We start from the raw sequence: 25,146 nt of genomic DNA on the forward strand, positions 1-25,146 counted from the left end.
TTTGTAATATGTTTTAGGACTGTGTTAATTGATTTAGAAAATGGAACTTTTTACATGAGAAAAATCAATGATAATTAAGACAAGACATCTGCATTTCAGCGTTAAAACTACATTACTTACATTTTAAGGAGAAGGTTAACTCCTAATGTTTATAAATAATGGATTATCATAGTTTAAGATTTTAATTGACTTTACAATTTCTTTCTTTTCAGGTCTTTTTTTTTTTCAGTAACAATTTATGTGTAAAAAATAAATATTTAAATTTATGTGTAAAAAATAAATATTGTGAGACATTTTCTTTTACTTTCTTTTGTTTGTAGGAAATAGTTGACAAACAGGGACATAGTAAAGTATTGAGTTTTACGATTCCATCTTTATCCAAACCATCTGTATATCATGAAGTAAGTTACATTTTTATCAAAGTAAGTTTATTGGTCCTAAGATTTGCAGTTGCTGTAAATTAGGGTTTGGTTGGTTATTGAGGTGAAAAATTTGATCAGTTCGCTAGTACCTTAAAAAGTGTAAAATTTCACACAAAGTATGTTGCTATTCCCAAAGTAAATGGGAAATCAAAATCATTAAAGTTTAAACTAAAACCTGATTGTAAAAGATCTATTAAAAGTATTAATTTTGAATATTTTTCCCTTTATCTGATGAATAAGATTAGATTTTATGTGTGTGTGTGAATTATGTATTTCTGGGGTAGAATTTTTGAGGTTAAACTATTTTGTATTTCTATTTGTGGTTTGTTTTTAGTTATTTGTTAAATCTTTGAGCAGCATACTTGGTAGGCAATCTGAATATTTCTAAGATATATGATGTTTATAGCAGTCATTCTAAATATATATATTGGTATATATATTCTAAATACCACACCTTAAACAGAATGGCTTTTTCTTTATTCACATGTCTTTGTCTTTAGCCTTCCAGCATTGGGTCCATGGCTCTGACGGAGAGCGCCCTCTCCCAGCATGGTTTGTCAAAAGTTGTGTACAGTGGACCTCACCCCCAAAGAGAGATGCTGACAGCACAGAATAGGTATACTGTGGAGACATAACCTACTATTCTACCATGCTGACTTCTAAAGAAATTATTTCAGTAGATTTATAAATAATGTTTAATGAGTTATGTATAACAAGTTTTAAAATGTTGAGTCATTTCATACAAGAGACACCCCATCTTCCCTATTTGTCACTTAGACACTTTGCTTCAGATGTCATCTGGAGCATTGAATTTTTAAGGTAATTTTCGTATAACTGTTACTTCTTTTTCTTTTTGATTTTGTATTGTTGTTGGTGTGATTATATTGGACAGGTCTGTTCTGTAACACAATATCCCTCCCCAGTGCTTGCTTAATTATAGTTGACTTCTTGGAATTCTCAAGATTTGTAAATACTCTTTGGGTTTGTTTTTAGGTTTGAAGTGTTGACATTCCTTTTGTTGTGTTACAATGCTGCCTTAACCTATATGCCCCGTGTTTCTCTTCAATCACTGTGTCAAATTTGTTCAAGGTAAATGCAAATGTTTTTAGTGTTGAAATATATGAATCTAGTATTGCTTGTTTGTTACATATCTATGTTATTTTTTGTTTAATCATTTGTTTGAAACATTAATAAGTTAATATGGAGCTCCACCTAGTCAACATACAGAAAGTTCCCTAAAGACACAATGAAGTCGCAAAAAAACACAACAAAGAGGGTAAAACTGAATAACAATTCAGTGGAAAATTTTGATGAGAAAAGACTTATACTATATAATTAAAAGTATGGAACTGTTATGACCTTTCAGTTTTTGACATGGTTTCTGTTTTGTTTGCTTTTTATCTGCCTATCTTATCTAGTTATTTTTATTGTGTTCTAATTTGGTACCAAGAAATAAGTAGGAGATACTGCTTTTTATTTTTTTATTTTTTTTGAGATACTGGTTTTAAACTTTTCTTGTTAAAAAAAAATTTAGCCAAGAACTTGGTTAAGTAAATTATGATTATTGGGTATTAATATATGCAAATATTTAAGAATTCTGATTTAAAAGAGTATTTAATGATAGTATATATGGTGTGATTTCAACATTGACTGAATATGACCAGAGTATTAATGGTAGTTATGTCTACTTGGTGGAATTATAGTTTATTGTAATTTTTTTCCTGTGTGATTTTCTGTCATTCTCTAAATTTTCTGTGTTGAACATGTTACCGTTTTTTTTGGCTGTGCTGTGAGGCTTGTGAGATCTTAGTTCCCCATTCAGGACTGAACCCACGGCCTCAGCAGTGAAAGTACTGAGTCCTAACCACTGAACCACCAGGAAGACCCTGCCTTTTTTCTTTTTTTTTTTTAAGAAAAACAAGATAGAGAAAATACCCTTTGTAATTCAAGTAAATAAGGGAAAATATAGAATTCAGGAACTTGTAAAGTAATTTTAGATTTGGCAAACTTACTTAGAAAATGTAGCTTTGGGCAGTTAATTAGAGGGAGGGTGCATAGAGCAATACTTAAAAATCAAGTCAAAACAAAACAAAAACCGTAAATTGATTCTGTTGATTAGGATAGAAAACCATGCAGGTCAAGAGGGAGAGGAAGGTAACAAGGCAGGGGGATTATTAGAGAAGATAGAGAAGCAGAGAGCCGTTCAACTGTTTCCTGAAGTGAAGCATAATTTCATTGCCTGCCCCTTGGAGGATGGTACCAATGTGCCATCGCTCTCAATTACTTATTCTTCTAATATGTTTCTTGTTTTAACCATTTTAAAGGCAGAAGTGCCCAGGGTTTTTGAATTTCACAGATTTATAAAATTTCAGAAAAGCTGAAGTGGGTATTTACATAATGTTGCCAACTTTTGTCAAGTCATTGTGTTATAAATATCTTACATCAACATTATTTAATGAAAAGAGAATATTTTTACACCCAAAAAGGGTAGAGTGGAAGGCAAGGACAAAAATTCATAAGTTAAAAGTGGGATGTTTCGCACTTTTCATTTCTAATTTCAGTATGGTCCAGTGAAAATGTTACACACTAAAATGAGTGTAAGAACCAGCACTTCAGAAACATTGGCTTAAGAGGTAACTCGGAACTTTCACTTGTGGAACTTAAACACACTATTCTAAAGCAGTGTCTTAGGTGGTAGGACCCAGGGAGATGTGTGTGTGTGCACGTGTGTGTACATACAGATGTTCTACTACAGCCTCCTAAATAAGATCCACTGTTGATGTTTTACTGAAATTACTGATGACAAAGTTAGGAAAAAAATGTGTTGCTGCTGCTGCTGCTGCTGCTGCTAAGTCACTTCAGTCGTGTCCGACTCTGTTCGATCCCATAGACGGCAGCCCACCAGGCTCCCCCGTCCCTGGGATTCTCCAGGCAAGAACACTGGAGTGGGTTGCCATTTCCTTCTCCAATGCATGAAAGTGAAAAGTGAAAGTGAAGTCACTCAGTCGTATCTGACTCTTAGCAACCCCATGGACTGCAGCCTACCAGGCTCCTCCATCCATGGGATTTTCCAGGCAAGAGTACTGAAGTAGGGTGCCATCACCTTCTCCTGTCACAGGTCCTGTGTAACTCCAACGGGCTGTTTTCTAATATAATTACTTTTATCTTCTGGATAGAAAATAGCTAGTATATCAAGTTTACCTAACCAGGAAATTAGATAACCTTTTTTAAGAATACAAATGGGGCTGATTTTGAAAACAAAGAGAAACACAGATTACTTTAAAACTGTCTACAGGATATTGGCCAAAGAATATTTTAGTAGAAACGTATTAGATTAACTCTGTGCCACAAGAAAACTCATATGTATATTCACCAGCTATAAGAAAATGAAGGAGGAAAGAGATTTATGTAATTCAAAAGACTTAAAAATATTTAAAAATGCTAACTCTTACGGCACAGAACATTCATAATAGGATCTCTATCAGACTTATCATTTCCATCTTTTTTAGTTTGCTTTTGTTTTTATTTTAGATTCTCTATTATTGCATGATTTCAAATCTATTTCTCTTAATCCCTCATTTCCTTAATCATTTATCAAATATTCTAATTAAGGTGTACATTTTTTAAAAATGTATAGATAAAAGTTAGAAAGCACTAGTGGGCTTCCCTGGTGGCTCAGACAGTAAAGAGTCCACCTGCAAGGAAACCCATTCCAGTGTTCTTGCTTGGAGAATCCCCATGCATAGAGGAGCCTGGCAGGCTACAGTCCATGGCGTTGCCGAGTCAGACACAACTGAGTGACTAAGCACACAGTATCTAATCAAGCAAAGCCTAGTTTATAGCTAGGGAAGGGAAATTGGTTATAGAACTGACGTGATAAGTTTTAAGTGATTATGATAGTTAAAGTATAAGAGCTTCCTGTTGATCTTAGTCCTAATGCAGATTTTCAAGTGATCACACTGTGCTATGGCTAATCAAGTCATCTTGGCCCTGTAGCAGTTGTTTCAGATTGCTGCTTAGTTTGGATGTTGTTGATGATTATGCAAAATGATTGACTAGGCTATCTAAGAGGACAGATTCATAATACAGCCATAAAAATTTCTTGGAATATATGTAGGTTCCGTGACAGATGTGTTCTGTTCTATTTTTAACCTTCTGATTATAATGAGTTGTGTAATTAAAACAATCCTGGATACTTCCCACCCTCCACTTATCTATTCTACTGGGCAAAAATCTGTTCAGTTAACTCTAAGCTTTGCTTCTTGATTCAGATTGATGGCCAGTTTAATGCTTGTGTTTTCCTCATATGTAGTGTGCACAGACCACTGGAAGGGGAGATCTGAAAGGAGGCTAGATTGAGCTAGATTGAATGAGTTTTAGTCAACAGGTTTTTATCTTGTACTACCTACTTGATGGACAAGAGTTTGGGTGATCTCTGGGAGTTGTTGATGGACAGGGAGGCTTGGCGTGCTCCAGTTCATGGGGTCGCAAAGAGTTGGACACGGCTGAGTGACTGAACTGAACTGAGTACTAAATATTACATTGTTTTTGTTTAGTTGCTAAGTCACGTCTGGCTCTTTTGCGACCCTATGAGCTATAGCCCGCCAGGTTCCTCTGTCCATCAATTTCCCAGGCAAGAATACTAGAGTGAGTTGCCATGTCCTTCTCCAGGGGATCTTCCTGACCCAGGGATCTAACCTACATCTCCTGCATTGCAGGAGAGTTCTTTACCACTGAGCCACCAAGGAAGCCCAAATAGTACATATGACCCTCCTAAAAGCAACATAGCCACCAATTCTACAGATAAGTTTTATTAGTATATGCCTAAGTCTTGTAAATTTGTGAAAATATTTTTCTTTTCTTTGAGCATCTCTTTTAATACAAGTGTGTTTAATAAATGGCTTATCTTGACTTTTGATGTTGAATATAAATATTAAACATGAAAAACTATACTAAGCTATAAGTTAAATTCTCCCCAAAATCAGCAACTGTCCTGATTTTGTTCACTTAGTGAGTTACCTCACTGAGTAACTTGAATATGTACTGCTAGGGATTCTTGATCTGTGTGTTTTTTCCTATATGAACAGTCCTCATTTCTAAGTCAGCCTTCTGATCACCTAATAGATTTGTTCTTGTTTTATGTCTATTAAGGACACCTTTGTGCAAAGAAACCATCCTGTGGATTAATTTTTGTGACTAATAAAAAGAGAGAGGGGGAGGACAGGCTCCTAGCACAGTGTATACCACTTTGTCATCATTCAGTTAAGGACAGCTATTATGTATTGTGCCCCAGTGATGAACACACATTTTCATTGTAGATGCACAGACGCGCTTTCTTTTTTCCCACCTGTTTGAAGTTAATATTCGTTCTAGAGCATACCTTATACTAGGTCATTCCTTGTTGAAGGAACCTACAGTTGACTTTTCACTGCTTATTATTTAATTTGTAAACCTTTCGGCCTTTATAAATCTTCTTCATCCTTCCTTTACAACCGATTTGAAATAATTTTTCCTCCAACAACTTTAGTACTAGTTTTGTATATGGTATTCTCTTTAGGAAAATGAGAGAAGATGCAGCCTTTGCTGCTGCTGCTAAGTCGCTTCAGTTGTGTCCGACTTTGTGCGACCCCATAGATGGCAGCCCACCAGGCTCCCCGACTCCTGGGATTCTCCAGGCAAGAACACTGGAGTGGGTTGCCATTTCCTTCTCCAGTGCATGAAAGTGAAAAGTGAAAGTGAATTCGCTCAGTTGTGTCCGACTCTTAGCGACCCCATGGACTGCAGCCTACCAGGCTCCTCCATCCATGGGATTTTCCAGGCAAGAGTACTGGAGTAAGGTGCCATGCAGCCTTTACTAGGCTGCTAATTTCAAAGAGCATGAGAAAAGAAAAATGCTTATTGCTATATAGGTAATTCTTCCATTTTCTCTTTTCTCCCTTAGTCTTCCACTTTTCTACTCTCCTGGCCTTCTCTTCACCTCCACTCTAACTATTTAAAAAGCAGAGCAGAAAAGGAAGAAGTTTTGAAATTGGTTAGTTTTATGTCATAGTCTATGTTTTATCCAAGTAGATATGGAATAGAACTGGACAGAATTTTAAATATTTCTCAAGCTAAAAAATAGAAAAATTATTGTTTCCCTTTTTTTCTAACTAGTTTCTACTCATTGGTCTGATGATCTAATGATGGTAGTTAATCTATTTTTTTTTTCCTACTTTAAGTTCTAAATAAATAGTCTCTCCAGTCAGTCCCACTGGAATTCGACTTTCTAATCATTTTGTGGTTTGTAATTCAGTATGTTGACAACAATCTCACAAGTTTTCTTTCAGTCTAAGAATGAGATACTAAGTGTCTCTCAACAGAGAATGAGAATCATGGCAGTAATTTCCCTCACTGACAAATTGATCCTTAGATCTTCTCCCCAAAATATGTTGACAAAATATGCCTTCCAAAAGGAATTTAATTTTATCACGGTTTATGAATTTGGGAGGTATCTATATGTGACCATGTTGTTGTTGTTTAGTCGTTCAGTTGTGTTCAACTCTTTTGCAACCCCGTGGACTGTAGCCCACCAGGCTCCTCTGTCCATGGGATTTTCCAGACAAGAATACTGGAGGTGGCTGCCATTTCCTTCTCCAGGGAATCTTCCTGATCTAGGGATCAAACTTGCATCTCCTGCATTGGCAGGTCGATTCTTTACCATTGAACCACCAGGGAAGCCCATATGTGACCGTAGAGTAAGTTTAATACCGCAGTAGGGGTTAGGTCACTCAACTGTTCTTTTGTAAGGTTGAGTTCTTATGTTTTGGATTTGTAAAGGGAAATCACATAACTTCAGGATAACCCTCTAATGCATAATGCATAGAAGAGTCAAGCATTCATGTGACATGTAGCTTTATTGTTGGTTTTTGCTTTGTTATATATCTTATGTAAATTCAGTAAAAATAAAATAAAATCTATGCAGAAAGAATATCTTTGAAGAGCAATCAGAGTACTGAAGAGTAAATCAGAATTCTTAGGTATTTTAAAAAAAAGAATGGAGAAGAGAAAGTAAACAGATGCCATTATCAGTTAATGCTGCAGCTGTTAGGACTAGATTATTTTGGATGTCGCTAAATGTCATCTCCTTGGAGTTGTCTTCCATTATCATCTTTTCTATATAGTAGCATTTTCCTATCTGCCCCAGTTTATTTCCTTTTAGTGCTTATAACACTGTTATTACCTTGTTTGTTCATTTGGCATAGCCTGTCAACTGCTGGGATATCATGACATCAGGAACTTTGATTTTTTTCACTGCTATCTGCTCAGAGTTCAAGAGAAAGGCCTGGCATACAGTAAAACTTAGTAGCTATTTGTTCAGTAAATGAATGAAAGATGATCTCTTCCACTTGAGATTTGGGATCCGATAAGTACAGTTACAATTAAAGGAAATAATTCAGTTTTAATTTGTTTTAAATCTTTCATTGATAAACGAAAAATTCTGTGAAGTTTTAGTAGCTATTAAAAACTATCAGCTAAAAAACAAACCAAAACCCCTAATGTCTATGATCTCAATGTTTGTATTCCCATCCACCCTCAGATTCTTATGTTGGAAGCTTAATGTCCAATGTTATGGTACTAGGAGGTTGGGCCTTTGAGGGGTTCCTCGGTCATTCATGAGGATCCCTCATGAATGGTGTTAATATTCTTAGCCAAGAGATACCACAGATCTCCCCCCACCTTCTGTCATGTGAGGATATGGCAAGAAGTCTGCAGCCTTGAAGAGGGCCCTTACCCAACCATGCTGGCACCCTGATTGTGACTTTAGCCTCCAGAACTATGAAAAATAAATTTCTATTGTTCATAAGCCACTCAGTCTGTTGTATTTTGTTACAGCAGCCCAAATGGACTAAGACACTTAACTGTCTGCATTTCTGAATAAAGAAGTAAATAAACCCTCTAATACATGACTGCTTATCTCCTTGGGTAGCTAGTAGAGAAAATGAGAAGGCCTAGATTCCTATATCTTGCCTGAATTGAGAGATCTGGATCTCTAGTTCTTACCTGAAGTAAATTTAACAGTTGGTTGACCATCCTAGAGCCAAGGCAAGGTTGTTTTAAAAAAAAAAAAACAACAACTGTGTAATAATAACAGTAAATGATTTTGACCATATTTTCTTTTCTAAACCATATACTTTTCCCCGTTTTCTAAACCTATGCATCTGATTCAGTAAACATCATTAAAATGTTCCATAAATACCTTATGAAAGTTAGAATTCTTTCTCTTGTAACTGACTGATATCTGCATAAAACTGCATTATATCATCGGGAAAGTTTTTGGCTCCTAGTACTTAGAGAAGATTTCTGAAAATCCCTTGGACAGCAGGGAGATCAAACCAGTCAATCTTAAGGGAAATCAACCCTGAATATTTGTTGGAAGGATTGATGCTGAAGCTGAAGAAGCTTCAGTATTTTGGTCATCTGATGAGAACAGCTGACATATTGGAAAAGACCCTGATGCTGGGAAACATTGAGGGCAGAAGGAGAAGAGGGCATCAGAGGATTAGATGGCTGGATGGCATCACCAATGCAATGGATATGAACTTGGGCAAACTTCGGGAGATGGTGAGGGACAGGGAGGCCTGGCATGCTGCTGTCCATGAGATCGCAATGAGTCAGACCCGACTGGGGAACTGAATGACAACAACTTGGGAAAAGCAGAGATAGAACTGACCTCAGGGTCAACTAGATTCAGAGGCTCAAATGATGTTAAGTTATCATCTGTTGGATTGTACATTTTTTTTTTTTTTTCTGACGATAGGCTTCTTTTGTGTGGTAAGAGCAGTGACTACAGGCAGCTAAAAACTGACATTGTCTACCTTTAGTGAACTCAGAAAAAAGAACGTCTCTCCCAGGTTCACTGTGAAAAACAGTCCAGCCCAAGCTTCTGATCTTGCTGTCTGAGGCTTGAGTAAACCCTTCTAGGGCCAAGTTGTGTAGCAGTATCGTTGGAAGAATATGTATCAGTTTAAATATTGGTTTGACTGTTTTAACAGAAATAACAGTAACTTAAAGTAGCTATTCACTTTCTTTCACATAAAATCCCAAGCTAATAGATGGTCTGAGGACAGATTGGCTCTGTTTCTAAAGTGTTCATGCTCCTTCTTTCTTGGGATTCTACATTCTCTCCACTGTCCCTCTTGTCTGTATGGTGATGGCTCACTGCTATTACATCTGCCTTCTATCCTGAAAGTAGGGAGAGAGTGGAAGGCAAGCAGCTGCTTTTTAAGGGTACAACCCAGAAGTCGCACCACTTCAGTTAACAAACCACTGTCTAGAACTAGTCACATGATCAGACTTATGCTAGGAAGGCTAGAGAATATGGGTTCCATCAGGTAGCCGTTGTTCTAGCTAAAACTGGCTGGGGAGTGCGGAGGGGTGTGTGCCTTTATATACGTTGTTAGAAGGAAGAAGGGAACGATCTTAGAGTAGCGATCTCTTGTCACAGGCAGTGTTATTGGCAGCCTCACCATAATCACATGGCTATACTTGATTTTATAGGGGAGGACTAGTTCCTAAAGGTAAGAGGGAAAAGGGATTATTAATGGAAGATACTGGAGGTGGAGGAGAGAACATGACAGACAAAAGTGACACCTGTATCATATACCTAAAAATAAACATATCTGAAACTTAGCATCTTCCCAAACAGTATGTGATATTTGTCCAAATTGATTTAATGGCTGCCAGCCAGTCAGCTATCCAAACTAAATGTAGGGCTAATTAATTACACATTTCTCTTATTCTTTCCTTCTCAATCCCTGTTGATACTTAATTGATGTGAGTCCAGTCCCACCGATTCTCCTTCTCCCCACAATTACTTCTTTAGTTCAGGCTCCCTTTCTCCCACTCATGGGGTATTTTGACACTCTCCTCTCTAGTCTCCCAAGATAGCCTGGGTGATATCAAAAGACCAGTCTGATCACGTCAAACCCTTGCTTAAAACAACAAAACAAAAATCTTAGTTGCTTCCCTTTGCCTTCATGATAAAGCGCAGCAAATTATAAAATGCTCTGACTCCTAACCAGCTAGCTTCTCTTACTTTTTAGTGTCCTAGCATTCTATTCCTACTAAAATTCTACCAGTCTCCTCAGTATCACAGTGTTTCATCTTTCTCTGGTTTTGCCCTTTACTGTATTTTCACCTAGGGCTTCCCTGGTGGCTCAGTGGTAAAGAATCTGCCTCCAATGCCAGAGACATGGGTCCAGTCCCTGGGTTGGGAAGATCCCCTGGAGAAGGAAATGGCAACCCACTTCAGTATTCTTTCCTGGGAAATCCAAATACCGCTTTTTCTTCAAGGGGCTTCCCTGGTGGCTCAGATGATGAAGAATCCGCCTGCATTGGGAGACTTGGGTTCAGTCCCTGAGTTGGGAAGATCCCCTGGAGGAGGGCATGGCAACCAGTCCAGTATTCTTGCCTGGAGAATCCCCATGGACAGAGGAGCCTGGCAGGCTGCAATCCCTGGGGTTGCAAAGAGTTGGAAGTGACTGAGCAACTAAGTACACATGTAGTTCAAAGAAATCTCTTTTTGGAAAGCTTTCTCTGACCCTCTACTTCTTCCACTAGCATTTACTTCTCTCTCCTTTTTCTACCTCTGTCACTTAGTCATTGCAAATATTTGTTTACTACAGTCTTTTTCATTTGATTATGAATCCCTGTGGGAACTATATCTTTTATCTATATCCCTAGTGTCTGACACAATATAAATCCTTAATAAGTATTTATTGAATGAATAAATGAATTGAGAAATCTTATCTTTCACATAGTGGTTCTCAGTTATTTACTACCATCCCTATCGTAAAGGAGTAAAGTGTAAGAAGAAATTGTTCTAAGTTTGCTTCTTTAGGTAATAAGAGTAGGAGGAGTCTCTTTTCTAATTTGCCTATTAGTTCAGTTCAGTTCAGTCGCTCAGTCATGTCTGACTCTTTGCGACCCCATGAATCGCAGCACGCCAGGCCTCCCTGTCCATCACCAACTCCCGGAGTTCACTCAGACTCACGTCCGTAGAGTCAGTGATACCATCCAGCCATCTCATCCTCTGTCATCCCCTTCTCCTCCTGCCCCCAATCCCTCCCAGCATCAGAGTCTTTCCCAATGAGTCAACTCTTTGCATGAGGTGGCCAAAGTACTGGAATTTCAGCTTCAGCATCATTCCCTCCAAAGAAATCCCAGGGCTGATCTCCTTCAGAATGGACTGGTTGGATCTCCTTGCAGTCCAAGGGACTCTCAAGAGTCTTCTCCAACACCACAGATCAAAAGCATCAATTCTTCAGCGCTCAGCCTTCTTCACAGTCCAGCTCTCACATCCATACATGACCACTGGAAAAACCATAGCCTTGATTAGACGGATCTTTGTTGGCAAAGTAATGTCTCTGCTTTTGAATATGCTATCTAGGTTGGTCATAACTTTCCTTCCAAGGAGTAAGTGTCTTTTAATTTCATGGCTGCAGTCACCATCTGCAGTGATTTGGGAGCCCAAAAAAAGAAAGTCTGACACTGTTTCCACTGTTTCCCCATCTATTTGCCATGAAGTGATGGGACCAGATGCCGTGATGTTCGTTTTCTGAATGTTGAGCTTTAAGCCAACTTTTTCACTCTCCACTTTCACTTTCATCAAGAGGCTTTAAAAAAAAAAAAGGCTTTTTAGTTCCTCTTCACTTTCTGCCATAAGGGTGGTGTCATCTGCATATCTGTTTTTATAATATAAAACAAAATTTGAGTTGTTTTATTTCATGTAGAGTTGATTTTTCTGAGCTTATCTCAGGCTGCTATAACAAAATACTGAAGATTGAGTGGCTTAAACAATAGTTCTGGAGGCTGGGAAATCCAAGGTGAAGATGCCAGATTTGGTTCCAGGCAAAGGCCCTGTTCCTACCTTACAGGTGACCAACCACCTTCACATGGCTGAGCATTCTCTGGCCTCTCTCACTCTTTTTATAAGGTCACTAATCCAGTAATGGTCCCCACCCTCATGACCTAGTTACTCTCAGGGTGTCCCATGTTCAAAACCATCATACTGGGGAATTAGGGCTTCAACATACAAATTTTGAGGGAAAGGAAACATTCCATTTTTAAGTATCCCTGCTCCCTCCTACACTTGGTTCTAAAGAATTTTAAGATCCTGTCAATATCAAATGAATTTATATTTATTCTTTAAAGTTGCTTTGAATAAATGATATCGTCAAGGGGGCATTTTTTGAAGTTGTCTGTAGTATACTTGGACATGTTTAAGTGAAGGCTTAGATTTATTGAGTAGACGGAATATTAAGTTCCAAGTAGTAATTGAGTGGAGGGGTAAATTACAGGCTGTTTTCTAGTACTGTATTAAGTGAAGGTTGTGCTGGTGGTTGACGAGGTGATGGGGTGGTGTTGAGAGGTGGGCAAAAATGAGTAAAGGGAGTGAAAATGTACACACTTCTAGTTTTGAAATAAGTAAGTCCGGGTATGTAATATACATCATAGTGACTACAGTTAATACTGTACTGCATGTTTAAAAGTTGCAAAGAGAATAAATCTTAAAAGTTCTTACCACAGGAAAAAATTTGTAACTGTGTGTGATGGATGTTAACTAGACTTATTATGTGATCAGTATGCCATATATACAAATATCCAAACATTTTATGGTATATCTTTGAAATAATATGGCTATATCTCAAGAAAGAATAATAAAGTAAATATTAAATCAGATAATAAAGCAAAAAAAAAAAAGTGAGGGCTGTGTTGTATCAGTCACACCATATTATGAGAAAACAACTGGTTTCCAATTTTATTAGAGATAGAAGCTTAGTGTTTATTTAAAAGCAGTGCATGTGGATTATAGAATTAGAAAATACATAAAAATATAGAGAAGAAAATAGAAAACTCTGTGTCCTTGTATATGATTATTTTACAGTGATACATGCCTTTCACCTACTTGTTTGTTACAAAATGGGATAGGATACATGTGTTTATAATTTTTTCCCTGTCATTTAAATTGACTTTCAAAACATGTTTATTCTCTGTCCCCAGGGTTAGACTTTGAGGTGGCTGCGTATTTACTAAACTAAATACTCTTTAAGTATTCTTTACTAAAGACTAATGCTTATTGTAGATTCTTTCAAAAATGTTAGTAAAATCTATTGGTCTGTAAGATTCTACCTTTGGTGTCATGTTTAGACATGTGAAAACTAGTATTTTATGTTTTATTTATGGTATTTTAACAAATTTCAGTCCATCTGAAATTTATTAAGATGTACTGTATGAAGTTTGAGTATAATTTTAGAATAATTTTTTGGAGCCTGCAGTTTGTGTCAAGAACTTTGTCAGGAATAGAGAGGATCTTATCACTGATCTATTCATGCTAAATAGCACTGAGTTTCATGTTTTTTATGATAACCAAAAATCATTAATAATATGATCAATAATAATGATTGAACAGAATTAGTGAACTAACTCTGAGAATCTAGTTCACTTATATTTTAACATACCCCTAGCTTTCTACACTTTTTTCTAGTCTTACTTCCTCAGGAAAATGTTCTAGACAAATGTTCTGTTTTGAAAGATTCCTTGTTTCATTGCTATTTGGTTTGTAATGAGAGCATACCTTGTACATTGTTAACTTACAGATGTTAAAAAATATATTATCTATATTTTTACTAATTTTGCAAATATATTTATTTTGGTCTTTCTAGAATCTGTGTTTGTGGATATCCTCGGCAACATGTAAGAAAATACAAAGGTATAAGTAGCAGGGTACCTGTTTCTTCAGGATTCATGGTGCAAATGTTAACAGGAATTTATTTTGCCTTGTAAGTTTATTTCATATACAAAGTTAACCTTTAATCTCTTTGGAAAACTATAGTCTTATTTTATTGTTACTGTATTATAATCTCAATAATCAGCATATTTTTGTGAAAATATGAATCAATATCCTAATAAGTTTTATTATTTAAAATAAATCTTTTAATATTCTAAAGAATTTGTAACCAACTAAACACTTTGTTGTCTTTAATTAAAGGACAGAATGAAAATTATTGATACCTAAATACACTCACAATTTCTTTCGTCATTACTTTTTTTTTTGCTGTAATTTCCAAATAGCATTTTTCCCTAATGAATATCTTTTTTCCATTTCCAGAAATTAATTTTAATTATTTTCCCTAATGAATATCTTTTTTCCATTTCCAGAAAATTTTAATTATTGACATCTTAAAGTCTTTTTTATCACAAAGTTTATTATGAATATGCTGCTGATTTTTAAAATCAACGATATCTTGTTTGTTGCTTTAGGTGTTAATACTTTTCCTTGAACCTGATCTTTTACTTTATAATTCTCTTACTATATATGTTATATTCACTTGATACCCTAATTTTCCCCAGTAGATTATAAACTTCTTCCTTTTTTTTTTTTTCCGTTTGGCCACACGACACAGCTTGTGGAACCTTAGTGCCCTGACCAGGAATCTAACCCACGTCCCCTGTGTTGGGGAAGCATGGAGTCTTAACCACTGGACTGTCAGGGAAGTCCTGGTTATGAGCTTCGTAACTGAAGGAAGAATTTATGATCTTTGGACCAAATCTGATCTGCTCCCTTTAAAGAAAAAAGTTTTATTGAAATGCAGTGACATTCGTTTATGTATTGTCTGTGGCTGCTTTTGTGTTACAGTGACAGAGCTGACCCCACGAACCTAAAACATTTATTATCTGGCCCTTTAGGAAAAATTTTGTTGACTTGTGTTAGACCGGTAATATTGTTCCAAAGCTCTTGGATGTTCTGATCTATTTTACTTTTTCTCTTTTTGGCTGTGTTTCTGATTGAGTAATTTCTGTTGATATGTCTTCATGTTCCTTGATTCTTTCCTTGACTGTGTTAAATCTACTAATAAGCCCACTGAGCGCATTCTTTATTTCTAGCCTTTTCATTTGGCTTTTTCTTATAGTTCCTCTCTCTGCTAAACTATCCATCTATTCATGCATGTTGCCCCTCTTTTCCACTAGAGACTTTAATATATTAATCTTAGTTATTTCATTTCCCCCAGTAACTGTAGCATTTGAATTCGGTTCTGTTGTTCTTTGTCTCTTGACAGTGGGTTGTTTTGCTTTTGGCTTTTTGTGTGCTTTGTACTATTTGACCATCATTTTGTTCACGAGTAGAACAGTAGAGACTGAGGTAAATATTATTTATGCCTAGAAATGGATATGCCTCTTTTCTAGTATATTAGTAGAGTTATTATAGACAGGAATGAGCTGGGACTGGATTTCATTGTTGCTTAGCAGCAGCAGCAGCAGCATGGTTACCTATATCGTACCATCTACTTCAGATTCCTTTTATGTTACCTGGTACTTACAGCTGGAGAGTTTCTCCTTAATATTCTTGCTCTATCCTTTCAGCTTTCCCGGTATGTCTGTACCTCAGAGAGGGTCTCTCTCCATGTTCTTGCCTCTCCTTTAGCAGCAGAGTGCTGTTGCATGTTTCTAAATATGTACTAGCCTGTTCGGTGGGGAGGAGGAAGTGGTATTTTCTGGTGTTTTGGTCTAGTCTCATTTCTAAGCAGGCCTTAAGTCCTTGCTTATCAGGGTAGGAGATCCTCAGTGGTCCTGACTCTCCCCTGCAGGTAGAGTTTTTTTCTTTTTCTCCCCTTCACAGCCAGAGTTGGTCTTTGCCTCTGCCCTTGGGGTGAAATGGTTTGCTGGTCTTCCCTAAAGGCTTTAAACTTTTGTTCTACTGAAAGGGTCTGGCTGGCCCTTAGTGCCTTTTCGACTGTGGTGGCCATTCTTTTCCTTCAGGCCTACACTGCCAAGAGCAGCGTTCTCTGGTTCCCTGCTTTGTGCTTAGCTTTTCTTATGAGTGCCTAAATGTGATTTTTGGAGAAGAGCTAATGAGTGGGTATGAATCCTCTTGTATCTACTTCCAGAGTTTCTGTATTCTTGTCTGGCCCACACCTGGCTTTTAGGAATTTGTTGAAAAGTTTAGCTGGATTTCTCTTACCCACCTGCATTTGTGGCCTGACTCTCCTCAGGGGCACTTGACTGCTGTTGAGTGTTGGGCTACTTGGTTGCCCTGTGACCATAGCTCCTTGTTGCATTCATGAGAAGTTATGATTTTTTAGATTACTTGGCTGTATCTTGTGTTTAGGGTGAGAGCAATGCTCCTTCCATTTTTTAGGCCTCACTTGTACTCTTGATGTAATTCACACTCTTATTTTGTTATCATATGAGGAAGCCATTATTTCCCTGTCCATTCCATCATTGAGCCAATTTTTAGAAATGGTTTCACCATATCTGAAAATTAATCCGCACACACTTTTCCCCCTAGTATCTCTGTGATACATGTAGCATATATCATATACACTTTTAACTGACTATGTGAATGCAAAGAAGTAACTACTTAGGATTCTGCAAGCCACAGTAGTTGTAGATTTTCATTAAAAACTGTGGGAGTTACAGAGTAATTTGACCATAAAGTGTTCTGAACATTATTCCAAGGTATATAATTTATTATGCTCTGACTTGCGTTGAAAGCATGAAATGCTTTGAAATGCCTAGCTTTTTGGGTACATGTTCTATAAATAGACATGTTCTTTAGAGAAGAAATGTACATCTATAAAATTTTCTGTTAATAGACTTTCAGATATAATTGAAAGGAATTCAAAGATTAAACAAACATTTTTAATGAGGGTAGAATGCTAAGAAGTGTACTAATATGATCAATTATTTTCCTCATTAAAGATAAAGTTTCTCATTATATCTTAATTCATATAGAATTAATTTAAAATAATTATACTTTACTTAATTTTATAGTTACAATGGAGAATGGGATCTAGCTCAAAAAGCATTGGATGATATTATATACAGAGCCCAGCTAGAATTATATCCAGAGCCATTGCTGGTAGGTGCCTCACTTACTTATGTAAATTTCATAATTTAAAATTTCTCAGCTTAAAACTATAAATTAAGAAGCCATTTGTAGTGCATTAATACATTATTAATACTCAATGATTCATGCTTCTGTTGTAATAGAGAACTTTTATACTTGAAAAAGGTATATATAATTTGAAATTTTCGTTAAGCTAACTTCTTAGCCTGATAGTTCTTTTCATATATGTAAGAATGCTTTCTTTAACATGCTAGAGCTGCATTTATTAATTAGCATTAGGAAATATAATGTAATATTTTGGAATTTTAAATTTCATCACATACATTTTTAACTGTGAATTTTGTTCTTACTCCTTAATTTAGAGGATTTATGTATCATGATATATCTTGGAGGAGTTATTCTTTTTAAAAACCTAATAAAATTTAGCATCTTGTTTTATCTGAGTATAATAATACATCTATTCAATGACAGTCTTAAACTATATTTTTCCTTCTTAGGTTGCCAATGCAATACAAGCTTCGTTGCCTCACGGTGCCATGAGATCTAGTAAGGAGGGTACAAGGTGTATTCAAGTTGAGATCACACCAACTTCCTCTAGAATATCAAGAAATGCAGTAACCAGCATGTCAATAAGAGGTCACAGGTGGAAAAGACATGGTAAGAAATAAAACACTCTTCAGATTAGAGGATTGTTAGTACTATCCTCTTCTTCTCTGTACTTAAGGTGCTGTAACTTCTAAATTTAGTAAATAATATTATGGTGGCATGGAAGAAAGAGCTGTTGACCTTTAACTTTTCATTTACTATCCGTGAATGGCAGTCAGTAAGAAAATAGAGCCCCTTATGTTACATGTATGGATGAAAATTTATTTAAATGTTGACTTGGCTTTAAATTTTATTTCAACACAATAGGATGGTAGGAAATACATGTTTCAATTATTAATATATTTTGGGTTTCTATTCACAACTGCTTGCAAATATTCCTTAATGTTCTTGATTTTTGAACTCTTTAGCAGGTATACTTCTATACTAGAATAGAACAATTATAATATAGGGACTTAAACATTTTCTTCTGAAAGTCTTAGTAAAGAATCCTATGGTATTGATCCAACTCTAGATATTTCTATATTCTGGAAGTTAATTTTCTTGCAAGATTATTTGTTTTAGTATTCGTTCTTGACTGCTTCATTTTATTCTTTAAAAATTCTACTGGAAGTTAATTCTATTTACCATGACCTTCTCAGTGCTTTCCATCACTCTACTTTCTCTCATACCTTATTTTTTATTTGATTTCTTGTTCTTTTTATAACCCTCCTCCTACCTAGAAGTTAACCACAGAATGGGAAACAAAAAGCTGCTTCTTTGCCCCAAGCAAGCATATGTATTGGTGTAAAACAAAATCCACTCTCTGTTTTCTTCTTCCTACAAACTGCAATGAAAATGGTAGCTCCTTTAGTATATTTGATAGTTCCAGTTGTCTCTATGATATCTATAGAGAAAATGCAAAAGTGCCATGATTCACTATGAAATAGAAAGTTGATAGCAGTCACCATTGTTCTATGCAGGGAATCTAGAAGGCTGTATGTCCAAAAAAAAAAAAAAAAGATGATGGAATTCTCCAACTTAACCAATGATCATTTTCAATCTTTTCTTTTTTTAAAGTAGTGTGATAAATTCCTGAAGGTCCTTTAGGAAGGCACAAAAAAGTGGAAATATGTTTGCCATTATCAAGGCAAATTCTGCTGTTGTTTAAAATATAGGGTCTAAACATACATCAGTTTCTTCAGTGAAATTTATGCTACAGTTTGACTAGATTACAAATAGAAAGTCATTTAATTAGATATCACCATGTTACCCTAGAGGTCAGTTTTTTGTTTGGGCACTAATAGGTGAAAATAGGCACAGAGGCGATGAACCAGATCATATGGATCCATTGTGGCCATAATTGCTCAAAAACTACCACTACAGGAAATACAAGGATGAATTTTAATTCCTTTTCCACTGTTGCTTCTTTCTATTTAGGTGGACATATTGGGAACTAGGGGGGAAAAATATAGGTCTTGTAGTTAAAAATGTGAAATATTGAAGTTTTAATGCTTAATTGTATTTGTATATATGTACATGTGAAAGAGAAGATTTGCATATGTGTCCATAAATGCATTTAACGAAATAAGATGTATACCCAGCAATAAAATAGAAACCATTTTTTCAGAAATATTGTATAGCAGTAAATTACCAAAACAAGAAAAGACTACTTGAATATATTGTATGCACTAGATTCTTACATATCTTCCAGATTTTATTTTGGCTACCACTTGAAGGGTTGGCACAGTGTCTTAAGGCTCCAGCCTCATAGGCTCCAGCCTTTCTTACTACATTTATTCAACCTTTACAACTCTAGCACTTGGGCAACTCCTATTTATGATAACAAAAAAGTCAAGGATGAGGATTTAGAAGAGAATGCACTATGAAAAGCAAGTCAGATGCATGTAGCAGAAACAATATAGCTTAGTCTTGTTGACCATTCATCTTCAGTGTGAATTCTGTTTATCCAGTGGACTCTAAAATATTCCTAGGCCAAGGTCCTTGTTTATCTCCACAGGTAGATTACATTCTCCCTTTTTAGAGCAGTCTTGGCTTTCCTTCCTAGAGCAGTATTTTTCATTGTTTTGCTGAGTTGAAAGCCTTTCTGTTTTCTATCACCATGGTCCTGATTCCTATCTGAACACCTCATCATTGTTCTGGCTCTAGCTGATACTGGCTTCTTGTTGGGAAGATAGGTATCTTTACTATAGTTATTAAATATGTAGATAATTCTCAATTTGTAAATGGATTTTTAAATTAAATGTGTTTATATAGATTATGTTTATTATATTCACATATGAGTTATATATAAATTATAATGAATTTTATTTATACATTAATTTTTACAGAAACAATGTAAAAGGGCCTGTGGATTCCAGGGTGATCCACAAAAGACTTTCTGTCTCATAATGGTTCTAAAGCATAGCACTGTAGACTGTAAGGTTAGTTTATGACTATGTGAAAACACATTCAGAGTTTGTTTCTAGAACGCTAAATGTGTTTTGTGTTCCACCTATATCTGTATCATTCCCTTCCAACACCAACCCTCCCAGAAGGAAGGATTTCTTCTCAGACCCTGAACTGTATCACATGGTAGGAACATGGAATGCAACTTTAACTCAGTGATGATGAGGGTTGGGGTAGGAGAAGGGACATGAAACATGAATGTTAAGGAATATTTTTTTTTCTCCTTGCTTCTTCCCTTGTTATTGCCAATGCTGGGAAAGAAGAAAGCAGTTGTTCTTTTTCTTTTTTCTTTTCTTGGATCTCTTCCCTTTTTCTTCTTATTTTAAAAATGAGATAAAATTGACATGTAACATAGTTTCAGGTATACAGACAGGCATCAATATATGAATACATTGTGAACTGATCAGTAAAGTAAATCTAGTTAATATGCATTTCCACACATAATTACCTTTTGCCCTATCATAATGAGAACTTGTAGGATCTACTCTCTAAGCAACTTTTAAAATACACCATACAGTATTATTTTTAACGAATAATCACTATGCTGTACATTACATCCCATGACTTATGTTTTTATAACTTGAAGTTTGTATCTGTTGATCATTTTCACCCATTTCACCCACTACCATTTCCCACCTCTGTTCTCTGTATCTAGTTCAGAGTTTTTGTTTGTTTTTTATATTTCACATATTAGGAAGCTCACATGGTATTTGTCTTTCTCTCTCTGACTTATTTCTTAGCATAATTCCCTTAAGGTCTATCCATATTGTTGCAAATGACAGGAGTTCCTTCTTTTTTATGAATAAATAACCTATCACATTTTCATTATTTATTCATTTGTTGATGGATGTTTAGGTTGCTTCCATATTTATGTCTTTCTTTATTGCCTCTCTTCTTTTTTCTCCATTTTCCATCCTAGCTGGGGAGAAAAGGGGCAGGAGTGAATAAGGTTTCCGAAGTGGTCAGTCAGAATTTTCTTTTTTTTTTTTTTTTACATCTCCCTATTTCATTAAAAAATATAGGTAATTAAGCCATATAAATGTATTTGTTTGTTTGCATAGCTGAGTCACCAAAAATTGCTCATGCAAACAAATACATTAAATTGGAGCACTTAATCACATATTTTCTTTTTCTTGTTTGTAACAACAAATAAAAAGTATCTTTACAGCTAAAACCAATTCATATTTTAGTATGACATTAAGTTTGAACATTTTTAATCATTTGCATTCAAAAGTTTTTTTCTGCACTCTTTTTGAATGTATTTCAGTATTCTCTGAAGCTTCCCAAAGTTAAGAATTTATCTATAATTTATATATATATTAATGGAAAGCATTCTTTTGGAAAACAAAAAATTGCTTTAGCTTTAGCATTTCCACACATTTCAGAACATATATCTCTTGCCATGACCTTATTATTGTTAAATAACAACCCAAATTTCTAGAGTTATATTTTGGCAATTTCAATTTTTAAATTATTATTATTATTAATAGATTTTATTTTTTCAAGAGCAGTTTTAGGTTCACAACAAAATTGAGTAGAAAGTACAGGTTCCTGTATACCCTCTGACCACTACCCTTTATCAACATTCTTTATCCTCCCAACAATCAACACTCCAAGCAAGAGAGATGTTGCAAGGCCCTGTCACTCTAATTTTGATGAGACAGTGATTAAAGAGAATGATTTTTAAAGAAAAGTTAGTTTCTGCTGATGTATTATTTTGGAGAGACCATGTTTGACCATTGGCATCTTTGCCTGATTTTCCCCACTTTTCATTTAGTTTCTTTGATATTGTACTGATGAGGCATAACTTAATGCTGTGTTTTCAGACTTTTGAAATTCTGTGTATAAATTTTTGAGAAAGTTTTAATGAATTTATAATTCCATGTCAATACATATGTTTGGAAACTAAAATTATAATGTAGAATTGCTGCTTTTGACGTTCAAGGGTCATAGTTTCATAATTAATAGCTTTATTTATATATATTATTCATTCTTTCAAACATACTGTGTTTTACTTAGTGTGTAATTTTTAAACCTATATTTTCAAGCCACTTACAGATTGAGGGCTATTTAGAAGTCATAATTTGAAAGTAAAATGCAATTAGAGAATGATAATAACAGAAAAAAGATTTTTAAAAGCATTAAGTAAGGTAAGAGAAGAATGTGAGTAGATTATGAGCATAACAAGAGTCAAATGAAAATTCCAGTAATAAAGGTAAAACTGTGAAATAATTAATTTTTTAAATTAATAATAAAAATGCAGTTTTATTTTCTTAAATGCTTATTACTTTTAAAAAACAGAGCTAAAAGAAAAGCTGAAGGTATTTCTTTATAATAATGCTTCTTGTCTATAGTTATTCTTAAATGTTGCTTCTGAAGCTGTTTTCATTGTCTACCATTTCAGCTATGAGTCCTATTTCTTAAATCCCTGAATAATTCTCTACAATTTATACTTATTTATTTCCTTGTACTTTTCCATTCCTTCTCCTCTTCCAGAGCAAATTTAATTTCTTTTTTTTTTTGTCTGTTTCCCCACCACCACCATTATGACTCACTCTTCCATTTTTTAAAATTATCTATACTTGGAACAATGCAATCAACTTTCCTCCTTTCTTTTAAAATGGTATTGAAATACCCATTCATAGAAGTCCCCTAACTAAGTTATAGTTGCAAATAATGAGTACTTATAATTTTTGCCAGCTTGTTATCAGCTGAAGTCTTATCTAGTGAAATCCTAATTTTTTATTACTTCCTACCATTTTCCACTAGTACATTTGTGATATAAATGAGACAAGTCAGTGAAAAGCATTTTGGTATGTTTTAAAACACTACATAAAGCCTGATTGTTTATTAATTAAAAACTATTTGCTTTATTTTATTAACTGCACAATAGTATTCTTGATAAGCTTTTATTAGCAAGCTTGCTATTCAAATGATCCTGTGATTGATTAACTCTTTCATTGACTTTCCTCAATTTGAGACAAACATGTTGAGTTTATCAGACAAAAAATATGTGATACATATATGATACAATATGTGATACATATCTGATATAATAGTAACAATCAGTTTAATGATATTTTTTAAATTTCTATAACCCTGAAGTTTAGTACTCAAACTCATATTATCTGACATTTATATCACCATTACAGAAATATATCACATTACAGTAAGGATTTTTTAGAATGTTGTTTCAATACCTGCTGTCTGCATTCCAAATTCACATGTAAATAGAATATATTGAACTTATATTCTCATTTATGTACAATTAGAGCTGTTTGCAACAAGTAAGTATAACAGTAAAAGTGATATTTATAGTCTAGATTCTTTCAATTTTGTCCTACTTTTGGTCCTGGCACATGTTAAGTGATTTATTTTTATAATATTGAATTTCATTATTTTGACTTAGGAGATCCAAGAGTACAAAGCTTTAGATAGTAAAAAAGAATTGAGGGACTTCCCTGGTGGTCCAGTAGGTAAGACTTCACCTTCCAATGCAGGGGGTGCAGGTTCAAGCCCTGTTCAGGGAGCTAAGATTGCAAATGCCTTGTGGCCAAAAGAAATCCTTCAAAACATAAAACAGAAGCAATATTGAAACAAATTCAATAAAGACTTTAAAAATGGTCCACATCAAAAAAACCTGAAAGAACGATGTCTATTTTTAAGCCTTCTTAGTGATATCAAATCAGTACCCTGAGAATTTTAGAGTATTTAGTTAATTATATGGAATGTTTATTATATGGCTTCCCTGGTGGCTCAGAGGATAAATAGTCTGCCTGCAATGAGGGATACCTGGGTTCGATCTCTGGGTTGGGAAGATCCCCTGGAGAAGGAAATGGCAACCCACTCCAGTATTCTTGCCTGGAGAATCCCATGGACAGAGGAGTCTGGTGGGCTACAGTCCACGGGGTCGCAAAGAGTCAGACACGACTGAGCGACTTCACACACACACATGGAATGTTTATGTGAAAAATGAAGCACAATACAGTTCACATAGATTGGATCTAAAGAAAGTGAAGTTTCATGTTGTTACATTTCCAGCATTAAGTTTCTATTTAAAGGATATTAAGGTATTTAAATGAGTTTAAATTATGCCAGAATTCAAAGATAAACTATGATTATGTTTTTTTAAATGACCAAAAAAATGTGATTCATTTCAATTTGCTCAGAGGTTTAGTACTAACTTATTAGATGAGAAAAGAAATGGAATAATAGAAAAGATGCAGTTCATGTTGGAAAATAGTTTATTTAAAACCATTTATTTTTAAAACCTGGTTATTGATTTTTAAAATGTTAATAAATTTCTATTATATATTAATAAAAATAGAGTAATAACTTTCTAATGAACAAATCTGAATAATTATAAAAGATATACTTTAGTTAAATATCATTAAAAATTATTTAAAACATTTAAGCTGGTCTTTCTAGATAGTGCAGAAGGTAAATGCCATAAATCTTGGAATGAAACATTTATTTTGTGAATCAGATTTTATGATTTTATGTGTAAATCATTTGGGGAAAAACAAAGTTGCTGATAATTATAAAAGCATTTTGAAAAATGCAGAAATGGTAATTTTAAATTCAAAAGTAGCAAACTTTAATGAATTGGCTATTGGAATTCTGCATTTGCAGTTAGATATTTATAATACTTATGTTTTTATTTTAAAAGTTGTTTATACTTATTAAAGAAATTTAGAAAAGAAATCATTTTGAGAAACTCTATTATTTTTAGATTCTAAAATGCTATTTGAGGAGCAAACTTTGCTTTCCTGATGTAGATGGTAA

The 25,146-nt window shown here is 34.9% G+C and overlaps 1 protein-coding gene across 5 annotated transcripts in view; it reads left to right on the forward strand.

Annotated features, from left to right (window-relative positions):
• The window catches only part of FAM126A (family with sequence similarity 126 member A), a 215,339-nt gene that overhangs the window by 176,480 nt on the left and 13,713 nt on the right, over positions 1–25,146 (forward strand). For all 5 annotated transcript variants that reach the window (XM_027539937.1, XM_027539938.1, XM_027539940.1 and 2 more), the window contains 6 exons: positions 321–401; positions 923–1,038; positions 1,416–1,511; positions 14,126–14,242; positions 17,235–17,322; positions 17,808–17,967. In XM_027539937.1, the coding sequence (XP_027395738.1) occupies positions 321–401; positions 923–1,038; positions 1,416–1,511; positions 14,126–14,242; positions 17,235–17,322; positions 17,808–17,967 (658 nt within the window). The remainder of the gene's footprint in view (positions 1–320; positions 402–922; positions 1,039–1,415; positions 1,512–14,125; positions 14,243–17,234; positions 17,323–17,807; positions 17,968–25,146) is intronic.

Source organism: Bos indicus x Bos taurus, chromosome 4, assembly GCF_003369695.1.
Source record: "Bos indicus x Bos taurus breed Angus x Brahman F1 hybrid chromosome 4, Bos_hybrid_MaternalHap_v2.0, whole genome shotgun sequence".
Taxonomy (NCBI): Eukaryota; Metazoa; Chordata; class Mammalia; order Artiodactyla; family Bovidae; genus Bos; species Bos indicus x Bos taurus.